The sequence below is a fragment of the Eubalaena glacialis genome, chromosome 2, assembly GCF_028564815.1.
Source record: "Eubalaena glacialis isolate mEubGla1 chromosome 2, mEubGla1.1.hap2.+ XY, whole genome shotgun sequence".
Classification (NCBI taxonomy): Eukaryota; Metazoa; Chordata; class Mammalia; order Artiodactyla; family Balaenidae; genus Eubalaena; species Eubalaena glacialis.
Window position 1 is genome coordinate 19,901,768 of NC_083717.1, and position 23,218 is coordinate 19,924,985.

The following is a 23,218-nucleotide window of genomic DNA, read 5'->3' on the forward strand; positions in this document are numbered from 1 at the left end:
GTTACGGCCAATGATAGATAATACCAAGAGAATGTGTCAGACCAAAATTTATCTGAAAAATATAAGAAATGTGGGGTGAATTTCAATGCCTGTTGAACATTGTTTGAGCCCCAGGGAGGTTCGGTGAATGTCTGAAGGATAGAGATGCTGGCCTGGTCACTGTGACTGGAGCTCAGTCAAAAGTTTAAGTTTGACCTTAACATTTCAACTCTAAGGCCCTGATAAATCCCAGCTTTCTATTAGGAGCAGTTTTATACTTCTGTGCATTTGCTTTGGCTACATGTTCGGTCACAGTGGGGGAGACCTCTCTTTAATGAATCCTCACAGTTTTCAGAAGTGGTTAGGTTACTAAAGTTCTTTTGTTCCGTAAAGTCTGCATTAACAGTGTCACCTATGCACCCCCCTTTGTTATGATATACTTCCTAACTAGGGTCTGGGTTGAGAGAAGCCATGTCAGCTAAGAAAGGACTAGTCATCAGGTATCAGGTATTTCTTTGGGGCTCACTTATTTCCACTAAGGCCCATGCTGTTTTCACTTGATATTGGCTGTGTGGGATAGTGTTAATTCTACATTTCTACAACCCACGTCCAATTCATTTTTTCCCCTCTACACAACAACTTACTATTTGGATTGGAGGAATTGTCTGGTGATCAGATCCAATCCCCACAATATATTTGATGAGCTATGAGCTGTAAGCACCCCCCAACCAAAAAAAAAAAAAAAAAAAAAAGACACTATTCACTCTTCTGATTGAAACGGACAGGACCCTATGGTCCTTGTCCCCCATGTCCTCTGCCTGCATTTTGTTTGTGGAAAAACTTTAGCCAAAAAATAAGTTTAATCAGAGAAGTGAGAAAATGAAGAAACAAAGGAAAACAATCAAAGAAGACCAAATAATAATAGTTTAGTCATTAAGCAAAGTCAAGGACCTTTGGTTCCTCCTCAAGGGCTATATTCTGAGCCATATCCTGTGAGCTGTCTTGTAGATACTGAAAGCCCCACCAGGTGGAAGAAGTTAACTACATGATGACCAGACTGTAGCCATGACGTAAGCTGCCACAGTTCTGAGAACTGGCCTCAAGAAGTGGGAACAAACTGACCTTGGAACTGAAGACTAACTGTACTTAAAACAATCAAGATGATGCTGGTCAGACCACCGATGACCAATTTCAAGATGACGGTCAGAGCTGACTGTGCTATTTCTACACGTAGCCCCCTCCCTCTGCCTGTAAAAGCTCTTGCCCCCCGATTGTCCGGGGCGGGGAGGTGGGGGAGTCGGCCTTTGGACAGGTGTCCCCTCCCCCCGCAACCCGGGTGCCAGCATCCAAAACCAAGCAAACTGTCCTTTCCACCAACCTTGCCTCTTTATCGACTTTTGAGTGACGAGCAGCTGGACCCCACTTTTGGTAACGTGATCAGCAAAGAATCTTCCTTTGGGCACCAAGAATTCCAAGGCGGTGCTGAGGATGGATGCGTGTGGGCGAGTGCTACTCAGAGACGTTTTCCTGGAAATCAGTGTTGGCTTTTCCTCCAAACAACCCAAGAATATCTAGTTAACCTGATCTGGGTTTCTGGGCCTGCCTCTAGCCACCTTCTGCAGTGGCAAGGAAAAGCGGGGGAGCCTGAGCGCCCACCACAAACCTCAATGCCACGATGTGCGCGCCCTGCCCCCATCCTGGCATCCCAGCCCATCGGGCTGGTGATAAAGTATTTAGGGGACTTTATGAGTTTCCAGGGGCTCAATTCAAACTCCTTCCTTCAAATCCAAACTTCAGAGACAGGAGGAAAGAGAGAGCTGTTGAAACACCCCAGTCCTGCTTCTTATGGAGGAAACAAACCACATACATCTGAAGGTGATTAATTCTTTATTGGAGGAAAACAAGAAGTCATCAATCTCGTTGTCATTATGATAGAAATCTTGATATGTGTACATGATTGTCAAGGCAGAGAATCATTTGCTACACAGGCCCATTAACAATTTTGCAGTGCCGCAAACCTATGTGGGGTAAATTTCTTGCAGAGTTTATTACATGCATGGAATAAATGCACAGTTTCCCTTCTTTTGGACAAGCATGGTTTTATGGAAAAATCAAACCAATTGCAAGCCTGGTAATAATAGACACAGGGACATTCCTGGGTTTGACGTCATAAGCTTCTGGAAAACGTGCTCACTGTTGGGAGAGCTGCAAGAAGGACTATGACATTATGTGTGGTGACCAGAGCCTATTTAGAAATTGTTCCCAATTTTATGCTGGACAGAATGTACCTTTCATGTCTTCCAACCTGATCGTGGGGCTAAGAGAAATGTCCTCTGAAACATGCCACCTGTCTTGCAAAACAAAGATGCTGCTGCAAGGTTGCAGCATTTTTGTCGCTGTCAAAATGGTTTTGTTTTTGTAAAATGTCCAAACCGCTGCCAGTCCTGCCCCAGCACTCCTCCTCCCTCAAGTGCAAGGCTACCATGAGGGCCCAGGAACCTCAGTCTGTCCAGATTAAGGTTTTCCTTTGAGAAGTAATTTATCTAGTGTTTGGGGCTTTTGAGTCCCTGGTCATATCTTATCCCTATGACTAAAGCCTCAAACACTCCTTTCATTTTCTTTTTTCCTGTCCATAAGAAAATAAAATCACCTTGAAGTAAAATAAGTTGGTAAATCATCAGAAGACATAATCATCGTATGAGAAGTTTTCTGGAGACCAAAAGATTAAAAATGGATGTGGCGAATGCAGAAGCGGCATTGGTACAAAGGGGGAAATGCAATAGTTAGTCCCTTTGGTGTAGAGAGATTCAGACACTGAGAAGCCATTCCACACTTTGTCCACGAAACCAGACCTGGCAGCCACATGCTGTGGGGTTGGCTGCCAAATGCACAGCCTTTGGATTTGCAGAAGCAGAGGCCCCCGGAGTCCCAAGCCCAGCTGCTCCTGCTGCAGGTGGCAGGGAAGGCGGGAAGGGCTGATGTTCCTTGCTGTCTGATTCGGCGCAGAGCAGGAGGCGGGCCAGGCCGTGGCCAGCATGCAGGGCCCACTTCACAGTGGGGCTGGGCTCCTGTACCCACGCCCAGGCTGCAGATCACGATGCACTGGGACCACAACGGAGGCTGGGGCTGAAGGGGGCTTGGGCCTCTATCTTCCTCTTTCTCCTCCCTGCCTGCTGTCCAGTGTAGAGGTTTCCAAGCTATCTCATCTGCAGACTAGTTTTCTTGGCATCTCTGTGAATTAAGTTCCCCTTTTAGAAATCTGCCCAATTCAGTTTTCCTATCGCAACATTTTCAGTTCTGAAAACCAAAGGATTGGAACACTTTTTGGCCAATGTCAGGTACGCCTGAAGCCCCAACCTACGACCAGCCCCCTGCCCCCCGCAAAGAGTGGTGGGTTACATACAGGTATATACATTTTTCTTTAAACAAACTGAACAGTGTTTGGTCTGGAATGTGTTTAAGGAAAAAAAGGCCAACTCTGCAGAGTGTGAGTGGACAGAACGGGAAGCAGTATTGTTTCAGAAGAACATGCAAAGGTTTCGTGCATCGGTTGAATCGGAGGACTTTCATTCCTTTTGCCAGAAGTGACTGTGCAACCCTGGGAAAGAGTACATCTTATTTCTGTTTATGGAAATGGGAGGAGCTGCCCTTTGCTGCACCCTGCTGTTCCTTCTCACATCCAGAGGAAACCCAGCAGTGAGCTTGTGGAAATCATATGAAGTCGAGAAGTCATGAGTGTTGCAGGCAAAGCACAGAGGCCATACCCTCCTTCTCCTGCCCTCAACCCTGGAGCGATGGTTCCAGGGTGGCTTCTCCAGGGTGAAGAATCAACACCAGCCCAGGCTCTGGGTGGGCCAGGGGGCCACGGTGGCCAAAGCCTTAAAATACGGAGTTATCTCCACTGGGATACGGTCTTTTCTGTTTAAAATTGCTCACAAAATGTCAAACCCCAGGGCGTTCATCAGATTAAGCTGTCACTCCTCCAGAGAGAGGGTCAATCCCCCTTTTCAGGAGGGGTCCCTCCCTTGGGTTCCCTCCCTCTGTCCCTGGTGTTTTTGGCCTTTGTTCTAAAGGGGGGAGGTCCCCCTCTCCCAGTCACAATTCACCCAGGATCTGCTGGACACCAAGGGAGACAAATGAACAGGATGAGGTTAGTGATGGGCAGGTAAACTGAGTCTGGGGGTCAAATGCCAAATGCCTTTCTTCACCAGCTCATGCTCCCTAAGTGCCAGAGCCTTGCCTGGTTAACCCCAAGCCTGACTGCCCAGTTCCCTGGATGCTATGCTAAGAGCTGGCTGGAGAGCTGGGACCTTCTCAGAGGTCTGTTGGGGCCACATGCGGGCGCACGCTCTCTGTTTCAGACAAATGCTAGTCTCCCTGCTGGCCTCACGGATGAGATGAAGATCAGGGAAGCGAAGGGGGACAGACAGGCAGCTGAGGGCAAGACCATTTGAGGACACTCTTTCAAATGACAAAAACAGTCCACTTGCTCTGAGGAGGTGAAGAGACCAAACTGGGGGGCGGGGTGGTTGGAAGGCAGACTGTGATGAGGTCCATGGTCCACCATTAGCCTCAGCTGCACACACTGGCCTCCAGGGGGTGTGTAAGCTGGGGGCCCGTATGAAATGCTCAGCTTCGTCGGTGGAATTTGACATCAGTGAGGGTCCTAGGACTTTGCCACTCCACTTGGCAGGCGTTACCAAAAGGCACATTCTGAGCTCTCGTCCCATGTTGTCATAAAGTGTAAATAATACTAAATACGGTTGAAAGAGAACCTCCATTCTTTTACCACTAAGGCTCTCTCAACAGAGCAGAAGTTCTACATGGAAGTTATCAGTATTTTCTCCTCCTCCTAAAACAATGGGAATACACGCATCCAGACAGTAGAGACTCACTTGATGTCAAGTTCAACAGAGTCTACTTTTGGGCTGAAACAGTCACCATCTCCTGACGTGTTACAGGCCAACCATGGCCAAGAGCAGACCCCCAACTGCAAAGAGGGGGTCCGGCCCATCTCTCAGCTCTTCTGCACTTTCCAGGTAAGACATACTTTCAAGCTAATTGCACAGAACATGCACCCCACACATCAGCTCCAGAAAATAATTTATCATCAATAAATTTGGCTTCAGATGTTGCTTTCCAAGTGCAAATGACTGCATATAGCACACAGTACAAGGAGCTGATAACTATTCAGGCACACGTTCTAAGTATCAAAGTCAGGCAAATTATCACCCCTCCCCCATAACATCTAGTTCCTTGTTTTCTTTTTTTTGTTTTTCGTTTTTGTTTTTTTTGGCCACGCCACGAGGCACGTGGGATCTTAGTTCCCCGACCAGGGATCGAACCCATGCCCCCTGCACTGGAAGCACAGAGTCTTTACCACTGGACTGCCAGGGAATTCCCTAGTTCCTTGTTTTCTTATACTGTCGAAACTTGAATCTTCCATTACGCTTGTTGGTAAGCAACGTTCAAATAAACCCCTGGGAGAGATGCCTCAGTTTTCTGCTATTGTTTATAATATTCTGGCTACTGTCCTCCAACTCACGCACCACTTGCTTCTTAACCGGGTCTACTGTCGTTTTATTTCCAGGCTTTTTACAAATTTTGAAGAGTAATAGCTTGGTTTTCACACTGGATACTGATGTGGCAGACGCCAAGCAGGAATCCTGTCAAGGGGCCGAGTGCCTACGACACAGTGGACACGGGGTAGACCAGATGTCTGTCTTTCTGGCTGCTCTCCTGCACACCTGCACTGCCCTCCTAAAGGAAGCAGAATGGAGTGCTGAGCCTCATAACACTGTGTGTGTGATGCGGGGCATCACTGAACATTCCGCCTGGACCTAGGCCAAGGTGCAGAAGTGCCAAAGATGGCTTGGCCTACAGGATCCACTGTGTCTGGTCAACTGTGGGAGAAGGGCATGAGGACAACAGCTGGGAAAGTCACTGGACCATCAGGCAGATGAACAGGGACCCACTGCGGGCTCGAGGCTGACTGTGCGATGCAGACTCAAGGTATCACATGGGCACAAGGGCCGAGGGGGTGCTTCTGCAAAGTGGGCATTTGGAGCCACCTGCTCGCCTCTTCAAGACAGCATCCTTGAAGCCTCCTGGAGAAGCGCTTTTCCCTGGGTTTCATGCTGTGCTCGCTCTATCCTGCACACCGATCCACCACGTGGGTGAACAATGTGGCCCAGTGGTCCCCGGACGTTGCTGGTTTGAAAGTCCTACATCCCAGGAAATCCTTCAGTCCTGGGCAAACTGGGACCTTTGGTGACCCCACCATCACAGGTCTTTGGTTTGGGGATTCCCTTGGTCAGAAGGATGGCTTTCAGCGCTGGTTAGGCCTGGCTCGGGTGGTCTCTGGCCATCACTGCAGTGGCCACTGTCCTGCTTGCTGGGAAGGTCACCTCTCCTTAACCACCCCAGATAAATGGAGTCTTTTCCAAGGCCATTTCCCTCTCCTCCCTTCTGGATCAGCCTCTAAGAACAGCGTAAACATTTGCAGAAACAACTGGTGTAAGCTGGAGGCCATTTTCAGTTGTAAGATTAGAAATGCATTTTTAAAAAACAGAGAGATTAATTTTAAAACTGCATAGCTGAGAGCAGGGCTTCCACGCCGTCACTCCCCTCGTGAGAAAAGAGAGCTGTGTGGGAAATTCACTCCAAACAAAATGGCATCGTGCTCCTTCGGCCAGGGAGGCTCTTAAATCTTTGCTGGGGGAGTGGGGGTCATCTCCTTCACAGCAAGTCTAGCCTTTCGTCTTGGGAGAGCAGGCTCCTTCATTTCTGACCGCTGACGGCAAGAGGCCCCAGGGTCTCCAGCTGGAGAGGGCTTTGCTGGAGGAGCTGCCAGGCAAGGTTTTCTGCAGGTTCCCTCCCACGGTGCCCGCACCCCCGGGGAGAAGACAGGCTGCAGAAGGGCTGAGTTGTCTTCTCAGAAAACTGCCCCTCCGAGGAAGAAGGGGAGAGAAGGAGAAGGAACTGAAGTAAAGTGCACTCTTCACCTCGGAGACAGATTCTTGATTGATCCTCTTATTAGAATTTTAAAAAGTACTTTTAAATTCCCTTCGGAAGAAAAAAAAATCTCTTAAAGGTTAACATAAAATTCTACTACTGACAAGCAAAAGGTACAGGGCACGGAAGTAAGAAGTATAGCTCAAAAGGACATATTTCTTAAAAGGAAAAAAAAAAACCCTAATGCACAATATTTACCGATACTTAAATAATCCAGTTGAAACCTTTTTTTGTTATGAATGAAAAAATACAACATAGACGGTTACCTCTACTGAGAAGATCGGAAACGACAGGGCTTAGGGAGAGGAACTAAGAAAGTCCGTTCTGTTAGAGCTTTGCGAGATTCGTATGTACAGCACCAGATCCTATTAAATCAGCTCCCTTGAGTCAGTACAGTTTGTGAGAAATGAACACTTCAGAATTGCAGTATAAAATATGGCCGTAAAAAACTTCTGTCTTCCAGTCCTATGCAGGGAGGCGCACCGTGCAAGGTGGGATCGCTCTGGAGTGGCTGGTGGTGCTGGGGGCCCCTGGCGGCCCCCTTCCCTGGCCTCACCCCCTGGGCCCCACCTGTAGGGCCGGTCACTTGCTTCCAGAGTGCACTGTCGTCACAGTGGTGGGCCTCGGTCTCCGATCCGCTCCCACTCCTGAGACCCCTGATGAAGAGGACATGAAACTACAGAGCGTGGAGGGTGCCAGACCTGCAGGGGGACAGCGGACACAAGAAGTGCAAAGCTTCAGAAGGATCTACTCACTCCCTCTTCCCGCTGCAAGGGTTTGTGGCGGGGGACAAACTTTTATGCACTTGACTCCAAATTTTTCCCTATCCACAGGAAAACATTTGCAATGTATCCAAATTCTTCTTAGACCCAGGTCTTCCCTCCTTGTTTCATTATAATAATGATAACTGCTTTGTACTTGGATACAACATGGTTTAGCCACCATAGTATGATAGGTTCCATTTATTGAACACTTAACTACATACTAGGCATTGGGCTAGGTATTGAATATATACCGTCCTTATAAGAACTGTTTATTTCTTACAAGGGCGCTGAGAAGCAGGGATTTTAAGAATGAATAAAGAATGTGATACCCCCTTCTGACCCCAGCTTGGTGTGTGGTCTGGACTCTTGGCTAAGAAGCGTTTGTGACATAGGGCACATTGAAACGGGGCTGCTGATTGAGTCCTGTGTGAACTCGGCAGCCCCCTGGCCTAGAAAAATTCCTCACGGGCTGCACCTCCAATGCTCCCCAAGCAAATGTGTTGGCATCAGAATGTTCTCACGTGGGGATGATCTTCCTAGCTGCCGCAGTACACCCCTCACCCCCGTCACCATGAACTCTGTGGGCTCGAACATAGAGATAGCCATAAAGTAAATCGCTAAGATGGCTTTGCTGTCAGAGCCACTGTCTGAATCTTCAAGTAAACGATAGATTGTGGGGTTTCCTCTGACCAGAGGGTGGAAAGGATTTGCCCTGAGACGTAAATGTGGGTCTAAAGCAGCGTGCAATTGTGTCAGGGGACGCTCATGGAGATTTCCGGGAAAACTTAAGGGCTGGACATTCCGGAATGAGGTGGGAGGGCTATTTAAAGAGGAAGGGAACCTTTTCTGAGGCAAACAGGAAGGAGTGTGATGCTCAGAGTGAGACCAAACTGAAGGGTCTCAATGATTATGGAAATGAAGGCCTACAGGGACGATCAAGGCAACTGCTCTGCAGTGCAGAGGAGCCCGTGGAAAGGCCTAGTATGAGATTAAGAGAAATATACAGAGCAGGGAGTGGGAGAGAAAAATAAGGAGGGTGTGAGTGTGTCCCCCGTGATGTACTATCCCACGCACAGATGAAGGACAATGAAACAGTACTATTACTTTGATCCCAAAGCCAACGCACTTCGTATAAATTAGCTCAAATGATTATCAGAAAAAAAAAAATGAAAATACATTTTAAAAGTCAATGAGATCAGACTGTCATATGAGTCTCTGCCATCCCTTCCTCAGTCCCTAAGGGTGATGCCCAATGAGAAGCAAATCAGAACATAAGGAGGTGGATCAGAAAGTGTCGGGCTTTTGTCCACACACACGTGGCTGTGTGGGACTTGAGCCTCAGATTTCTTATAAATGGAAACAACAGTAGCTACGGTTGTAGAAATATGAAATAACTAAATTTGAAAAAATATTTAAAAAATAGTGAATAGGATTGTTGGGAGTATTAAATAAGATCAAGTATTAACAGACCCCGACAGACAGTAGCTACTCAGCAAACGAGAGTCCCCCTCTCTCCCTACTAGATTTATCTCAAACGCCAGTTGGAAAGTTCTGTTTTTGCTACATACGCACAATCTTTTTGGCTGGCCAGACTGAGGCTGCTCGAAACACTTGCATTTGAACTGTCCAGGCTGCTGCCAAGATGTAGTTTTCTCATATGTCTCACGACGGCCGTGGCATTAAACGCTTGCTGAAATTTAAGAAAGGGGAAAAGCAGACAAAATATTCCAGCTAATTAGAAAAGACCGAGACTGTCTCCTATCATTTATCCTGTTACCCTAAGCAGTTCAAACTTCTGAAAACGGTCTCATGATCCACTAGAAAGGAAACTGATGTTGCCTCTTCTTCCAAAAGTACATTCATCATTTGACCCTCTCCCCCCCAAGAAAATATATTTTGGAGATGAAAAGAGTATTTTTCTTCTGACATTAATACCGTAGAATATAGAGTAAACGTAAGCCAATTCTCTCCATAATTTAAGAGAATGACTTCTAGAACAAAAGGTGTATTATAATAATAGAGTACCTTAAAATATATTTTAAGAGTTTTAATTTTCTGATTATTGGTGTTTTGTCCTAAATAATAGCATTTCCTGTGAATAAAGTAGGTCAGTGGAACTACTGTCTGTGTAGTCTCTAGCTGTTGGCTCTCGTGCAAAAACAGCCAGCTCTTAATTACCCATGCTATGAGAACATAGGGTAATGGTTTAAATCCATCACATTTTTACCAGAATGTATTGATGAGTTCAACTGAGATTTCCTGGGGTTTTTTTCCCCCTTTTTATGTCACTTTAATAATAGTCAACCCTTCAAAGTTCCAGCAAAGTGAAGGAAGACAACAGGGATTATGTTCTTAAGAAACAGCAAATGAGGAAAAGCTGGCAATATTGCTATTTTTGGATCACAGAGGGGAGATATTAAATCATACACTTTATCCCTCTCACACCACGATGCTCTCGTCAAGTCTTAATCCTTATCGGTTAAAATTAGCACACATTTGGGTGAGGTTCTGGGGATTCTCATCAAACTTGGGGGACAGTAACACTTAGAAATAAAAAATGCTTGAACTGTAGGGCCAGTTTCGTTTGAGTGGTTAAGTTCAGTGGGAATGTAGGCAACACAGGACTTACTCTCCACTTGCTTTTGGCGAAGTTCTTCCGGATCTGGGCGCTGACCGACTCGTGGATGTTTTTGCTGAGGGCTGTGTCACCAGCGATCCTGAAACGGAGGCAAAGATGCTTCTTCAAGAGGGTTTCTTGGCGGCGGGGGGGGGGGGGAGCGTCTGACACTGGGTCCCAAGCTTTTTTCCTGGGGAAGCCATGTCCTGTCCCCTCCCACAGGTTTGCTGAGAGGATGGCGTCTCACTGCCCCTCCAGGCTGCTTATTTCACCCCAGAGCTCTTGTCTGAATGTCCAAGACCCACCACCACTGCACTCCAAGCCCGGTCCCACCTCCGTACCCTGCACCCCCTCCAGGATGGGTCAGCACCTTCATGGTGGGCCACTCTGCCCAGCTCCCCCTTCTTCCCCTTTTCACCCCCATTCCTGCAACATCAGAGCCCACAAGGACAACACAACCTGAATTCAGCTCCCCTCCTTCTCCCCCTCCCCCAGCTTCCCACCCGCCGTGTCTCACCTCTGAGGTCTCAAGCGGGTCCCCCACCTGGTCTGAGCACCAGACCCCTACCCAGGGTCTTCCTCCCGGCTTCCTCCCCCAAGCCCCGCTCTGGCATCCCCAGGATCTCTGGTCCATGGACCTGCTCACACCCAGGCCCCACTGCTCCCTTCTGGCTCCATCCCGGCTGACCTAAGCTCCGCCACGTTCTACTCCCCCTCCCTCCCCCCGGGGCCCCTCACCTTCTCTGTGCTCAGTGACAGGGTTCCCAGCCTCAGCTCGGCCCTGCTTGGCACACCTACTCTTGCATTTCCTAGAAAAGTTCTCAGAACCGCAAGGACCATGTCGCCGCTACCTTCCACTGGGTCCTTTACAACACTGGGCAATCTTTTCTCTAGTTCTTGCTTGACCTTAGCCTTCTATTAGCAGGGAGGAAGGGAGGTTTAGTTTTGACCTCCTGTCCTCAGAGTCCCCCCTCATCCTATTTCTTCCTCCCTCTGCTTTATCACACCTCTTCTCTCTCCCACCCCGCCTCTCCCCCCATCCATTCTTACACCTCCCTCTTCTCTCTGGGCTTACAGTCGCCAGTCTCGTTGATGAGCTGGGGGTCCCTCCAGCCCATTCTTCTCCCTCACATCCCTTCTCAACCTCAACACCACCCTCGCTCTACATTTGACCGCTTGGCCTCCCCCAATCTCACAGGAAGTTGCATTTTGCTCAGTCTTTTCTGGGCTTGAATCCATCCATCTTCCCTTTCCTTTAGCACCAAACTATTCAATTCTGAGCTGATGCCTGACACCTCAGAAGTAATTTCTTGGATCTCGGAAATGTTAAGGGGCAGGCAGATGCCGGGGACACTGACCATACTTTCTGGCTGGCAGGTGGCTGGCAGAGCCCGTCAGGTCCCAGACTCCGAGGGCCCTGGACACAGACCAGCCTGGGCACAGACTGCCGTGTTCAACCAATTTAGGACATGCGAGGAATAAGCTTAGGGCTTATTCAGATAGGAAACCAGCCCTGGATAAAAAATATGTTCCCACCACCAGCCTTTCCTTTTAGGAACCGAAAACATGGCTGGTGGACTCTGGAAGGTAAGTCTGTGCCAGGCTGGGCCTAAGTTTAGAATACCGTACAGTCTGCTATTCCCAGCTCAGAGCAAGACCCCCCTAAATAGACTCCTCTAGTTTTCCCAGCAGGGCTGAAAATACACAGCTCAGAGGATACTCAGAAACGAACCAAGGCCGGTCAGGTTTCCATTTCCAACAACTGTCAATTGCCTGCTTTCCCCAGACGCACATCAGTGAAGAGAAATACGTGAATGGGCAGATCCACCCGAAACCCAAGGGATGAGGAGGCTGGGGAGATGTCGTTATTAAGCCTCTTCTCCTGGAGGCCTCACGTGAGTGTTTCCTCCTGCTTGTAACAGCTGCATCCTCAGAAAAGAAGGCCAGTTCCACCTCGTGGTGGTCGGCTCCTTCTTGGAAACCAGGGGGCAGAAGTGGTAGGAAGGACGGAATTCTCGGGCTGAGCACCGACGCGGGGCAGAGCCCGCTCCAAACCAAACAGGCCGGGTGTCGGGGTGTCAGGGAGACTCCCTTCCCTGTGGGTGAGCAAGGCTGAGAGGGGAGGAAAATGCAAATTTTCAGTTATTCTAGGAATGTCCCGTGCTCACTTCCCGCAGTGCCAGGGCGCGCTGCCGCTGGGTAAGAACCAAGTGGGGCAGACGGTGGCCCAAAGGCCCCTGATAAACACTCTTCTTGGAGGTAAAGCCACCTCGGCTCATGACAGCTCACGACCTTCCTCAAACAGGCACTGCGTGGGGATGTACGTATACGTAGAGCTGATTCACTTTGTTCTACAGCAGCAACTAACACAACAACGTAAAGCAATTATACTCCAATAAAGATGTTAAAAAAAAAAAAGAAAGAAAGAGAGAAGAAGACTTAAAAAAAAAAAAAAATAGGCACCACAACCACGCCGCTGCTCCCGACAGCCAGGAAGTTCACAAGGATCACGTGGGATGCTCAGCACTCCCAGCTCCAGCATCATTCACCCACAAAACCGGAGGCATGGCATCTTAGCATTGGAAGCGACCTTGGATGTCACCTTGACTGTCCTAGGAACTGAACAACGCCCCGGAGACAGAAGACTTCCCTTACGAATCCGCACACACACACGTAAAGCTACAGGCACCCCCATTTCATCTGGGTCTCCGACTCTCTCTCGCCTCCCAGTTTTTGCCTCTAAACTAACAAAGGACATGGCGTTTATATCAATCACGCTCCATCAGGCCTGTCTGGCTCTTCTTCTCCACACACAGATCATTAAACTCTTCTCCTCGCCTTTTGGTGTTTTTGTGTTTTGTACACAGTCTGTTCTACCTGCACGGATCTGATTGTACGCTTTTCTAGTCACTTGCTTAAAACAGGCTTGGTGATGCCTGGAGTGCATCCCAAACTCCTGGGATCCATCCCAGTTCCTGTGGTCACCACAGCTTGGCTGGCTGGAAGCCGGGGAGGGGAGGGGTCTCCATGAACGCTGAGGAGGGTGCACAGTTGAAGCCTCCCTGGCTGGCCCAGCCTGGGATCCCCGCCCCACCCTGGACGGCCCGGGGACAGCCTTCTCACAGCGCGAGGCTGGCATCTCCGTGAAGTCCTGCTTGATTCTGAGCCCACCTTGCCCCTCTGCCAGGCCCCTCACAGTGAAACTGACCTTTCTCTTCTTTGTTTTTTTTCAAAAATGTCTGGTGAAGGAGAGCTGAGGTTGTAACTGGCCTTCCTGCCTTCCACAGAGTGAGGCTGGACCAGTGAACAAGTTCTAGGAAGCAAATCACTTCCCTCCTTTTGAGGTCATTTTCCTCCTCTCTAAGATAACCTCAAAAGCCTCCTACATGAAAGATAAATAAGTACTGGGGTTGTAATGTACAACCGGGAGACAACGGTTAACACTGCTTTATGGCATATTTGAAAGTTGTTAAGAGTAAATCCTGAAAGTTCTCGCCACAAGGAAAAAAATTTTTTGTAACTAATATATTAGGCGATGGATATTAAGTAAACTTATTGTGGTAGTCATCTTGCAACATATATGGATGCCAAGTTATTATGCTCTAACACCTTAAACTTATACAGTGCTGCATGCCAACTATCTCTCTGTAAAACTGGGGAAAAAGTCTCATACAGCTGTAAGAGCCAACTGTTGTTTATAAAATAAGAAAAACTTTCATATCTTCACTGTCACATACTTTGACCTATCATCCAAAGTGACTTATTAAAAAAATATCAGGCTGGGCTTCCCTGGTGGCACAGTGGTTGAGAATCTGCCTGCCAATGCAGGGGACACGGGTTCGAGCCCTGGTCTGGGAAGATCCCACATGCCGCGGAGCAACTAAGCCCGTGAGCCACAACTACTGAGCCTGCGCGTCTGGAGCCTGTGCTCCGCAACAAGAGAGGCCGCGACAGTGAGAGGCCCACGCACCGCCATGAAGAGTGGCCCCCGCTCGCCACAACTAGAGAAAGCCCTCGCACAGAAACGAAGACCCAACACAGCCAAAAATAAATAAATAAATTAAAAAAAAAAAAATCAGGCTGACACACAATCAAAACTGCCTCCTTTTCAGAAAATTCCTTCCTTCCCCTTTCCTTCTCCTGTCAGTTTGGGGTAAAGAGCATCTTTTGGAATCTGACAGCTCTGCCTGGAAACATTTCTGGCTTTGCTGTTAGCTAGTTGTGTCCTGTTGGCTAAGTTTCTTTATCTTTCTACCTATATTTCCTTATCTCAGAAATGGAGACAAAAATATACCTTACAGGATTATCATAAAGGAAAAAATGCGGTGATATTTTAATATGATTAGCACAGGGCCTGGGACATCACAGATGATAAATGACGGCTGTTATTATACATTAAAATACTGTGAAACTCGTCAGGAAAGGACCTTGGGCAGGTCCCCTTTGGAAGGTTAATCAGCATATGAGCATCGGGAGAAAATGCTGCAGGAGACGGTAGAATAAACAGGGAACAGTGTTCTAGAGGACTGGCTGGGGGGGATTTCTCCTGAGGTCAAGGGTCTGTGCATTGTATCGGCTATTTTACTACTCCTGGCCTTTGTTTCAAAAAGGAGGCTCACGGTGCTTTAATAAGAAGAGCTTAATGACACAATTGTACGTGCCAGATGCACTAAACCCTTTCTGTGTGTGCACGATCTCAGTCACTGCTTACTTCAATCCTGTAAACTAGGTATTGTTATTCTCACTTTAAAGATGAGAAAATTCAGACTCAGAGAAGTATAAACCCAAAGTCACTGGGTTCAACCCTAGTAAGTGGCACAAAAACAAGGTGGCCTCAGGGCACCGCAGGAAATGTAGTCCACGGTGTCGTAAACTATCAATACATCCCTCTGAAGGTGAAGAAACACTAACTTGAAAAGCATCTTAAAAGGAAAAGAACATGTGACCTCAATTCATTTACGAACTGAGTAATAAGTTCAAGGAATAAAACTCCACTCTTAATGCCTCCTTTGGGAATTACCTTCACTAAAAATGATCCTAAAATACTTCACATGAAGTGAAAAAGCTACAGCTATCTTTTGTGCATCTGTCATTAGTGCCTTCAGAAGACTGTGTCCTCGAGTATTGGTTTGGGGAAAGGATGAAAGCCACCGGCCAGATGGGATGCAAGCTTCACCCGTGGCTTTCACAACGAAGCCCCAGCTGACCGGCCTCTCTAGTGGGTGATTCTTCTTACCACGGGTGCCGAGCTGCCTGCTCGCATGTGTATCTTTTATTTGGATCTTTCTCCATCAGGTTCCGAATGAAGTCTTTTGCTGTTCAAAAGGAAGGCACAAGAGGGGGAGTCAGTATGTGGCTTGAGATATGACAATATGATACCAGGGTGCCTCTGTGGGTATCAAGGGTACCATGGAAACACGAGACCAGCCTTCCATGGACACTCGGGACCTGGGACATAAAGGCAGGTGGTACCAGCATCTGGGGAAAAGAGAAGCCAAGGTTTGGGTTTCTGAGTGGTGACCCAGTGAACGAGGAGGCAGCCCAGCCAGGCCTGGGACCCTGCCTTCCCAGCTCGAAGTCCCTTCTTGCCGGCAGCTAGTGGCACCTTTGTTTCAGGGAAAAGGTGAAATATCTTTGCCGCCAGGTGCCTCTCACTCAGCTCACTGCTGCCTTAGGGAGCTGTTTTGTGGACGTCCTCAAGTTAAGAGCTCACCGATTCAACAAAGTCGCCCGAGCGCCCACTGTGGATGCCCAGCCCTCCAGAAGCCCCCTCTGCAGCCCCCGTGGCTGATTACAAACAGTGAGCAGGAAATTACGGTACAGGAGATGTGCCCTGGTGGGGAAGCAAAACTCCTTGGAGGCCCAGGACCAGGTATGACCCAGAGCAGGACACTGAGAACATGAGAGGTTGGGACCCAGAACCAGAAGATGACACGTGCCAGGTGGGAAATCTGTCACCTTGTGGCGTCTGGCAGCTCACTGCCCACAGGGCTGGACTTCTGGGGGACGGCTGGGACCCTTCCTGACTCAGAAGTAAACTACTCCCCATGTGGCTCTTTCCTGCAAGCCTTGGAGAACTATAGTCCGGTCCCAGGTTTTGGAAGATTGAGGAAGAAAGCAGGGCATTTCCAGTTAGGAGGAAATAACACAAATAATAAAATGTGATATTTGAATAGCTCATTCATTATTTCATGTGATCCTTACACCACCCACCAGGGTGGGAGTGGTATTATTACCATCCTCATCTTGTCAGGGAGGAAACTGAGGCTGGAGACATTTCATCCGCTTACGTGGGCCTTGGGTTTGATTTTTATCCCTGAGGAGGAAATGGTGAACTTCCCTGGGAATGTTTTGTGTGGCACAGTAGCTGAGACTCGGGCTCTGGAGTGAGGGCGTGGGTTCAAACCCCAGCTCTGCCACTTACTAGCTGTTATTTCACCTTCCGGGGCCTCAGTTTCCTCATCTGTCAAATGGGGCTAATAGTAATCCCCACCTGATAGGCTGTCCTGAGGACTGGGTGAACTAGCACACGTGCGGAGTTTAGAGTGCACAGCACACAGTAAGTAAGCTCAATAAACTCGAGCTAACACTGTCTCACTCCAGAGCACCCAGATCAGGGTATGGCCAGGAGTGGTGGAGGAGTGAGTCCCCATCCCTCAGCCTGGCTCGGGGCACGTGTCCCACACATGTCCCAAGCCTCTCCTCGCTTCTCAAGTCAAGTCTAAGTGCCTAGCAGCCTCAGGAGCCTCAGGACCGTTCTGAGCCCCCAGGGACTATTGGAGACTCAGGTGGGCTGGGTGTCGGGGTCCCAGGAGCCGCCCACCAGGAGCCGAGAGACCTACCGGAGTCGGAGATGTCGTCCCAGTAGGGGGAGTCGAACTCATATTCCGCCTTGAGAATCTGCTCGAAGAGCTTGGAGTCATTTTCATCATAGAAAGGAGGGTAGCCGCAGAGCCTGAAAGACAAGAGGATCTCTTGTGAGGATCTGAACCGGCTGAGGACCCAACACCACGTGGTGGCTTGACATCCTGCCTGGGAGGAAGAGCTGTCTTCACTGGAGTGGAGGAAGCCTGCACCGTGTGCGCTACAGACACAGTCTCAGCAAAGGACCCACACGGTCTCTGGGCGCACGTGGCACAGAAGTAAAATTGTGACTTCACAGGTAGCTGAAAGGGTTAACCCTGGTGGCGACTGAGGGCAAACACATCTTAATGCTTTGCTCGTTATTCACCAGAGTCCTGCACGCCCTGAGCACCTACCAGGCCACCCTCTGTGTACAAACGTTATCGATCTTACTGCCTGGGATACGGTCCCTAATAGATGATGGGTTAGTGAAACAAACAACATATATGTTTGGTATACATTTCAAGACCTTTCCAGGTTCATTTGATTTAATAAATCATCAGAGGAAGAAAGGGAAATTTTATACACTTGAGTCACCCAATTGCCACAAGTGGCCCCAAACTGCAGAGTATCACCCTACCATGCCCAATTCAGGTATTTGGAAGGTTACAGTTTCGCCCATTAATATGCAATAAGCAGAAGTTGACATAAATTTTAATACCATGACCCTTTTCCACTGAACTGTTTCAAAGTTGATTTTTAAAAGATCATGGGAATTCCCTGGTGGTCCAGTGGTTAGGGTTCGGCGCTTTCATTGCCGAGGGCCTGGGTTTGATCCCTGGTTGGGGAACGAAGATCCTGCAAGCCACATGGCACGGCCAAGAAACATTTAAGAAAGAAAAAAAAAAGAGGATACTAGGATGTTGGTGCAAGAAACTTCTAGTTCTAGAGGTACTGACAGTCATAATAGAAGTAGGAATTTTTGTTAAATACCCCAAATACAATTCGTGCCATGAAACTGTGGGTTCTCACTCCCAGGTCTGCTACGGACTCTGAGATGACCTTTACCATTAAAGGCCAATGATACATTTTCTGGACCAAAATGTCCTCATCTAAACACGAAGAGGCCAGACTAGAAAATTCCTAATATTCTTTCTGGCTTTAAGATGCTGTGGGTCTATGCTTCCTCCCACCATTTGTTTGGCTGGTCCACGCTTGAGGCCCACGGCGGGCAGGCAGGGGCAGCCTCTGGTTGGGACTGGACATCGGGAAGGGGTGAGATTGAGGCTGCGGCCATAAGTGACGGACAGAGCAGAGGGCAAGGCTGGATTCTGGAAGGCCAAGCGCAAAGCTGGATGGCACAGAACTTGGTTCCGGGCCCGAGACAACCTACAGGGCGGCAGCAGCCACGGTGAGAGAGTCCCGCCCCCAGACGAGCCCTGAATCTTCCCACGCAGCCCAACTTTGTTCAAAGCACAGCTGCAGCCTAGAGACCAGTTTAATGAGAACAAGTGAAAGGGAATCAACAGACTCCAGGCCTTCGAGGGATTTAGGCTGCCAGCAAGTAAGAAATTTAATGAAGGTTCGAAACACAGCTTTTAGTACAAATTTTCAGCCGCTCCTGCCGCTCTACACAGCATCACTGGTCGTGCTGCACAGGGGAACGGCCGATGACACTTTTAAAGGCTGTGAGACATTCTGTGGGCTGATAAGATTCAGAATCATCTATCCCTACAAGGTTGATTTAGGGGCTAAGTGCCTGGAAAATTTCATTTTTAAAGATTTGCTGCCTTTGGCGAAGTAAGAGCCAGTGCTTCTGAAACCACGAAGCACATATTTCACTACCCAGGAAAGCCTGGAGCTGAGAGATGGATATGGAAATGTTTCCCATAATGAGGATTTGGGCTAAATGAAATGTGCATATTAGGAAAAGCAGACAGGGCGAAATGTTAGTTCATCTCGGAAAATAATGAAATTTTAGATATGTGAGGTTTTTGTTTATTAACAACGGACTGTGTTTTACTTTACAGTTTGGCCTTCTTTTCAAGGAAAAAAAATCTTCAAGAAAATTCCAAGAAAGATTTAATCTTCTTGTGCCAATTTTCTTAAAGTAATCCTGATTTCTTCTGGTTTTAGCTCTTTTTTGGGGGGAGGGGGAGTATAGAATACTGTGTTTACGTGTCTGTACTGAGGATGGAAGGAAAGGAAACGGATGGAGTTTGGGGACTAAGTTAAAATTAAGAAAGAAAATTTTTAAATAAGGGCTGAAACAGAACAGAAGGGCAAGGAGAAGTTGTAAAATCTTCCTCAGATCTAGAAGATTCACAGAGTTCCCTGGTCAGGCTATTTCGTGAGCAGGTTTGTGTGGTGGGTTCAATTAGGAGAAATGACTTTGAGTTGTTTCTATCTCCATATACAGAATGCTGACTTCCGTGGTCCTGGATCCACCCATTTGCAGATTTCATCTCTGTGTTCATATTTTACATTATCAAACCATTTAAATAATCTACAGATGATCTCACTGTGGGTTCTCAAAGACGATAAAGCCACTCCCAATTGTTCTAGGCCTAAAAGCCCATGGTTCAGAATAACATCTAAACTTGACAACCCAATAACAGATGGTCACGCCCAATACAGGCAACTCGCCTTCATGGGCTCATCCATCATGTCCATCCCAGTCTCAGGATGGCCATCTAGGGAGAATGCTCCCACCTCCCGTCTTCCCTTTGCTACTTAGTCTGCCATCTCATCTACCTTGGCACACTTACACAAACATACTACTAATTCTAGTGTAGCTTCAACTGAGCACTGATTTTGGGTCAAAAACTCCACCAAGGTGCTTTGCTGTATTATCTCACTTAAACCTCACTCTCCCAGGCACTTCCCTGGCAGTCCAGTGGTTGGGACTCTGCATTTCCATTGCAGGGGGCACGGGTTCAATCCCTGGTCGGGGAACTAGATCCCGCATGCCGCGTGGTGCGGCCAAAAAAAAGGATTAAAAAAAATAAAATTAAAAAAATATTAAAAAATACAAAAAAATGAAAACAAAAAACCCCTCACTCCCCCCGAAGGTGTGCTTCCCCAACACCTTCCCTGTGTCCTTCAGAGTCACCCTCTGCTCTGCTCTGTCCCCGGGAGGCTGACCTGTACGGAGGGTTGACTGAGGGTTGAACTCTCTGGCATCTGGTAGGGGATTGGCCAGTGGGGGCCCCAGGGGAGATGAGGAAGGAAGGAGGAAGTCAGGGCAGGGTGAGTGTTGCCCTGAGCCTTCCCATCCAGCGCTCAGGCTGGTTACACCCCTGGGCTGAGGGCCAGTGCTGCTCTCAAGGGAGGGGACTCTGCCAGACTCCCTTGGGTGTGGTAACTGCTTTCTCCCTCCCCCAGTCACCGAGGGTCTAAGGGTGCTTACGGCTCAGCTGCTGTAAATCTCAAGGTCCCGGTGCTATTCCTTGTGGTCCCCTCACACCAGAGCCGTGTATACAGTCCCTCATAACAATTCTCATTTTAAAGGTAGAGAAACGGGGCTTCCCTGGTGGCGCAGTGGTTAAGAATCCGCCTGCCAAGGCAGAGGACACGGGTTCGAGCCCTGGTCCGGGAAGATCCCACATGCCGCGGACCAACTAAGCCCGTGCGCCACAACTACTGAGCCTGCGCTCTAGAGCCCGCAAGCCACAACTACTGAGCCTGAGTGCCACAACTACTGAAGCCCACACACCTAGAGTCCGTGCTCCACAACAAGAGAAGCCACCGCAATGAGAAGCCCACGCACAGCAACTAAGAGCAGCCCATGCTTGTCGCAACTAGAGAAACTCTTGCGCAGCAATGAAGACCCAACGCAGCCAAAAATAAATAAATAAAATAAATAAATTTATATAAAAAAAATAAAATAAAAAAGTAAAGGCAGAGAAACTAACTTGCAGAAAGTCAGGACGCCAGCCCTACCTGTCTGATTCCGGGTCTGTGTTCTTAACTGTTTTGCCTGTTCACTAAAGGGAAGGAGGCTTGAGAACTGAATCTTATGTTTCAGTCTTGACTTTGAATTCTCTCTGCAGGCCATTTCATTTGCCCACCGGCCCCTTCATCTGCAAACAGAATCTGGCGACTGGACGCTACTTCCCCAACCTCATTTCCCACACTCTGGGTCTAGTAGCTAAGATGCTTGGGGTTGGTTAGCTGCCCACTGGGCACTTTTTGTTTCTGGACCAAGGTAAAGGTATGCACTCTACCTGGGCTGCCCTCCCCTGGCCCCTTCCATCGACTCTGGCACACCCCTGGAGACCAGCTGCCGTGTTACTAGTAAGACCCAGTCCCCTGCTGCCAGGTGGGGTCGGTGCCCTGCTCTGTGTCCCCACGGCAGCGGACAGAGCTCCGTGGTGACACTTCCTACACTGCACGCTGCCCTGACCTGTCCACAAGCTCCTTAAGGCAGGACCATGTCTTATGTCTTACTTTTGTCTTTGGATTTTCAGTGCCCAGCCCAGGGTCTACCCATGGCAGATCCTGGGTAAATGTTTCGATGAACAAAGATGCTCTTGAAAAAGAGGCTTCATCGTTGGCTGTTGAGCCCCCTGGATGGGCTCTGAAACAGAGACAAGGATGATGGATGAAGGCTAGCCCACCGTTGCCCAGCCCAGGTAGCTGTCAAAGTTCCCACCTACCCCGACTCCTCCCTCCTGTACCTCACCCCTCTCAGGAGGTGGTAAAAAAGCAATGCTCTGTGTCACTGACAGACGCTCCAGAAGAACCCAGTATGCAGGGCCAGGTGCTGGGGGCAACCTGGCCTGTGTTTGTAGAGAGTATGCAGTGGCTTATCTAAAATGCCACTTTTGTCTTGCAGACAAGGTTCATAAAGGAGAAGGTTTTCCGTGAAGAGCACTTTTAACATAAATGAATGTGAAAACTGGCCATGGCCAACCATGGCTGATTCACCAGGGCACAGGTATTCTTGGAAAACGAAATGCTGTGATAGCATGAGAGCTCCTGCTGAGAGGTCCTGAGACTTGACTGTGGTAATTATGCTACATTAAGGGACGTTCTTCCTCCTCGTTTGCCCTCGGCCATGTATATGAGTCCCTACAAAAATGGACGCCTGCTGAAAAGATTTGCAAATAATGATCAGTTGTTACCTCTTTTCCCCTTTTATGTAACTTTATTGTCATAATTCACCTCAACCTTCTATGTTCTTGCATACTTTTTGGACCTTTGAATTACAGATTTAAGGTTCTGCCTTTCCTTATGGCTTTTGGTACCAGAGGCAGACACAGAGAAGATGGGAAGGAGCTGGTATCAGAAGTGCTGGTAGGCAATGAGATGTCACCTGTTAGGACGGCTATTATCAGAAAAATAGAAGTTAACAAGCGTTGGGATGTGGAGAAAATGGAACTCTTGTGCACTGTTGGTGGGAATGCAAAATGGTGCAGCCAGTATGGAAAAGGTTATGGAGGTTTCTCAAAAAGTTAAAAATGGAACTACCATGTGATCCAGGAATCCCTCTTCTGGATATATTCCCAAAGGAAATGAAATCAGTGCCTTGAAGAGATATGCATGCTCCCATGTTCACTGCAGCATTATTCACTATGGCCAAGACATGAAAACAATCTGTGTGTCCACTGATGGATAAATGGATAAAGGTGTAGACAGGGAAGCCATACAGGCAGGCGACTGGCTTTGCAGCTGCAAGGAAGGTGGCTTTGAGGCAGAAGACAAGTTAGCAGCTGTGCTCCGGCAAAGGAAGGTTGGGACAGCGCAGGTGGTGGTAGTTGGATCGGGGGAACAGATTCCAAAAGAGTTCAGAGGGAAAACCGGGAAGATTAGGTGGTCAGCAATGTGGAGAGGGAAGGCCAGGATGCCTCCCAGGTCCCCAGCATGGACACGGGGGCTGCCGTCAACCGTGGTGGAGAACACAGGGGGAAGGGTGGGTCTGAGGGTGGCCCCGACACGTCACTGTGGCACCTGGCAATTAAAACTTCTCTTTTCAGTGGACATGGTCCTCCCTTGGAGA

At 48.4% G+C, this 23,218-nt stretch overlaps 1 protein-coding gene across 3 annotated transcripts in view; it reads right to left on the reverse strand.

Moving 5' to 3' along the window:
* Window positions 1-1,849: 1,849 nt before the first annotated feature.
* Window positions 1,850-23,218, reverse strand: part of CAMK1D (calcium/calmodulin dependent protein kinase ID) — a 418,443-nt gene continuing 397,074 nt past the window's right edge. For 2 of the 3 annotated variants that reach the window (XM_061179320.1, XM_061179340.1), the window contains 5 exons: window positions 17,217-17,329; window positions 15,611-15,689; window positions 10,387-10,474; window positions 9,330-9,447; window positions 1,850-7,694 (listed from right to left, as the gene is read on the reverse strand). In XM_061179320.1, the coding sequence (XP_061035303.1) occupies window positions 7,576-7,694; window positions 9,330-9,447; window positions 10,387-10,474; window positions 15,611-15,689; window positions 17,217-17,329 (517 nt within the window). In that variant the 3' untranslated portion in view covers window positions 1,850-7,575. Of the gene's footprint in view, window positions 7,695-9,325; window positions 9,448-10,386; window positions 10,475-15,610; window positions 15,690-17,216; window positions 17,330-23,218 lie in introns of all 3 variants that reach the window. The other variant, XM_061179330.1, reaches the window with a different exon arrangement.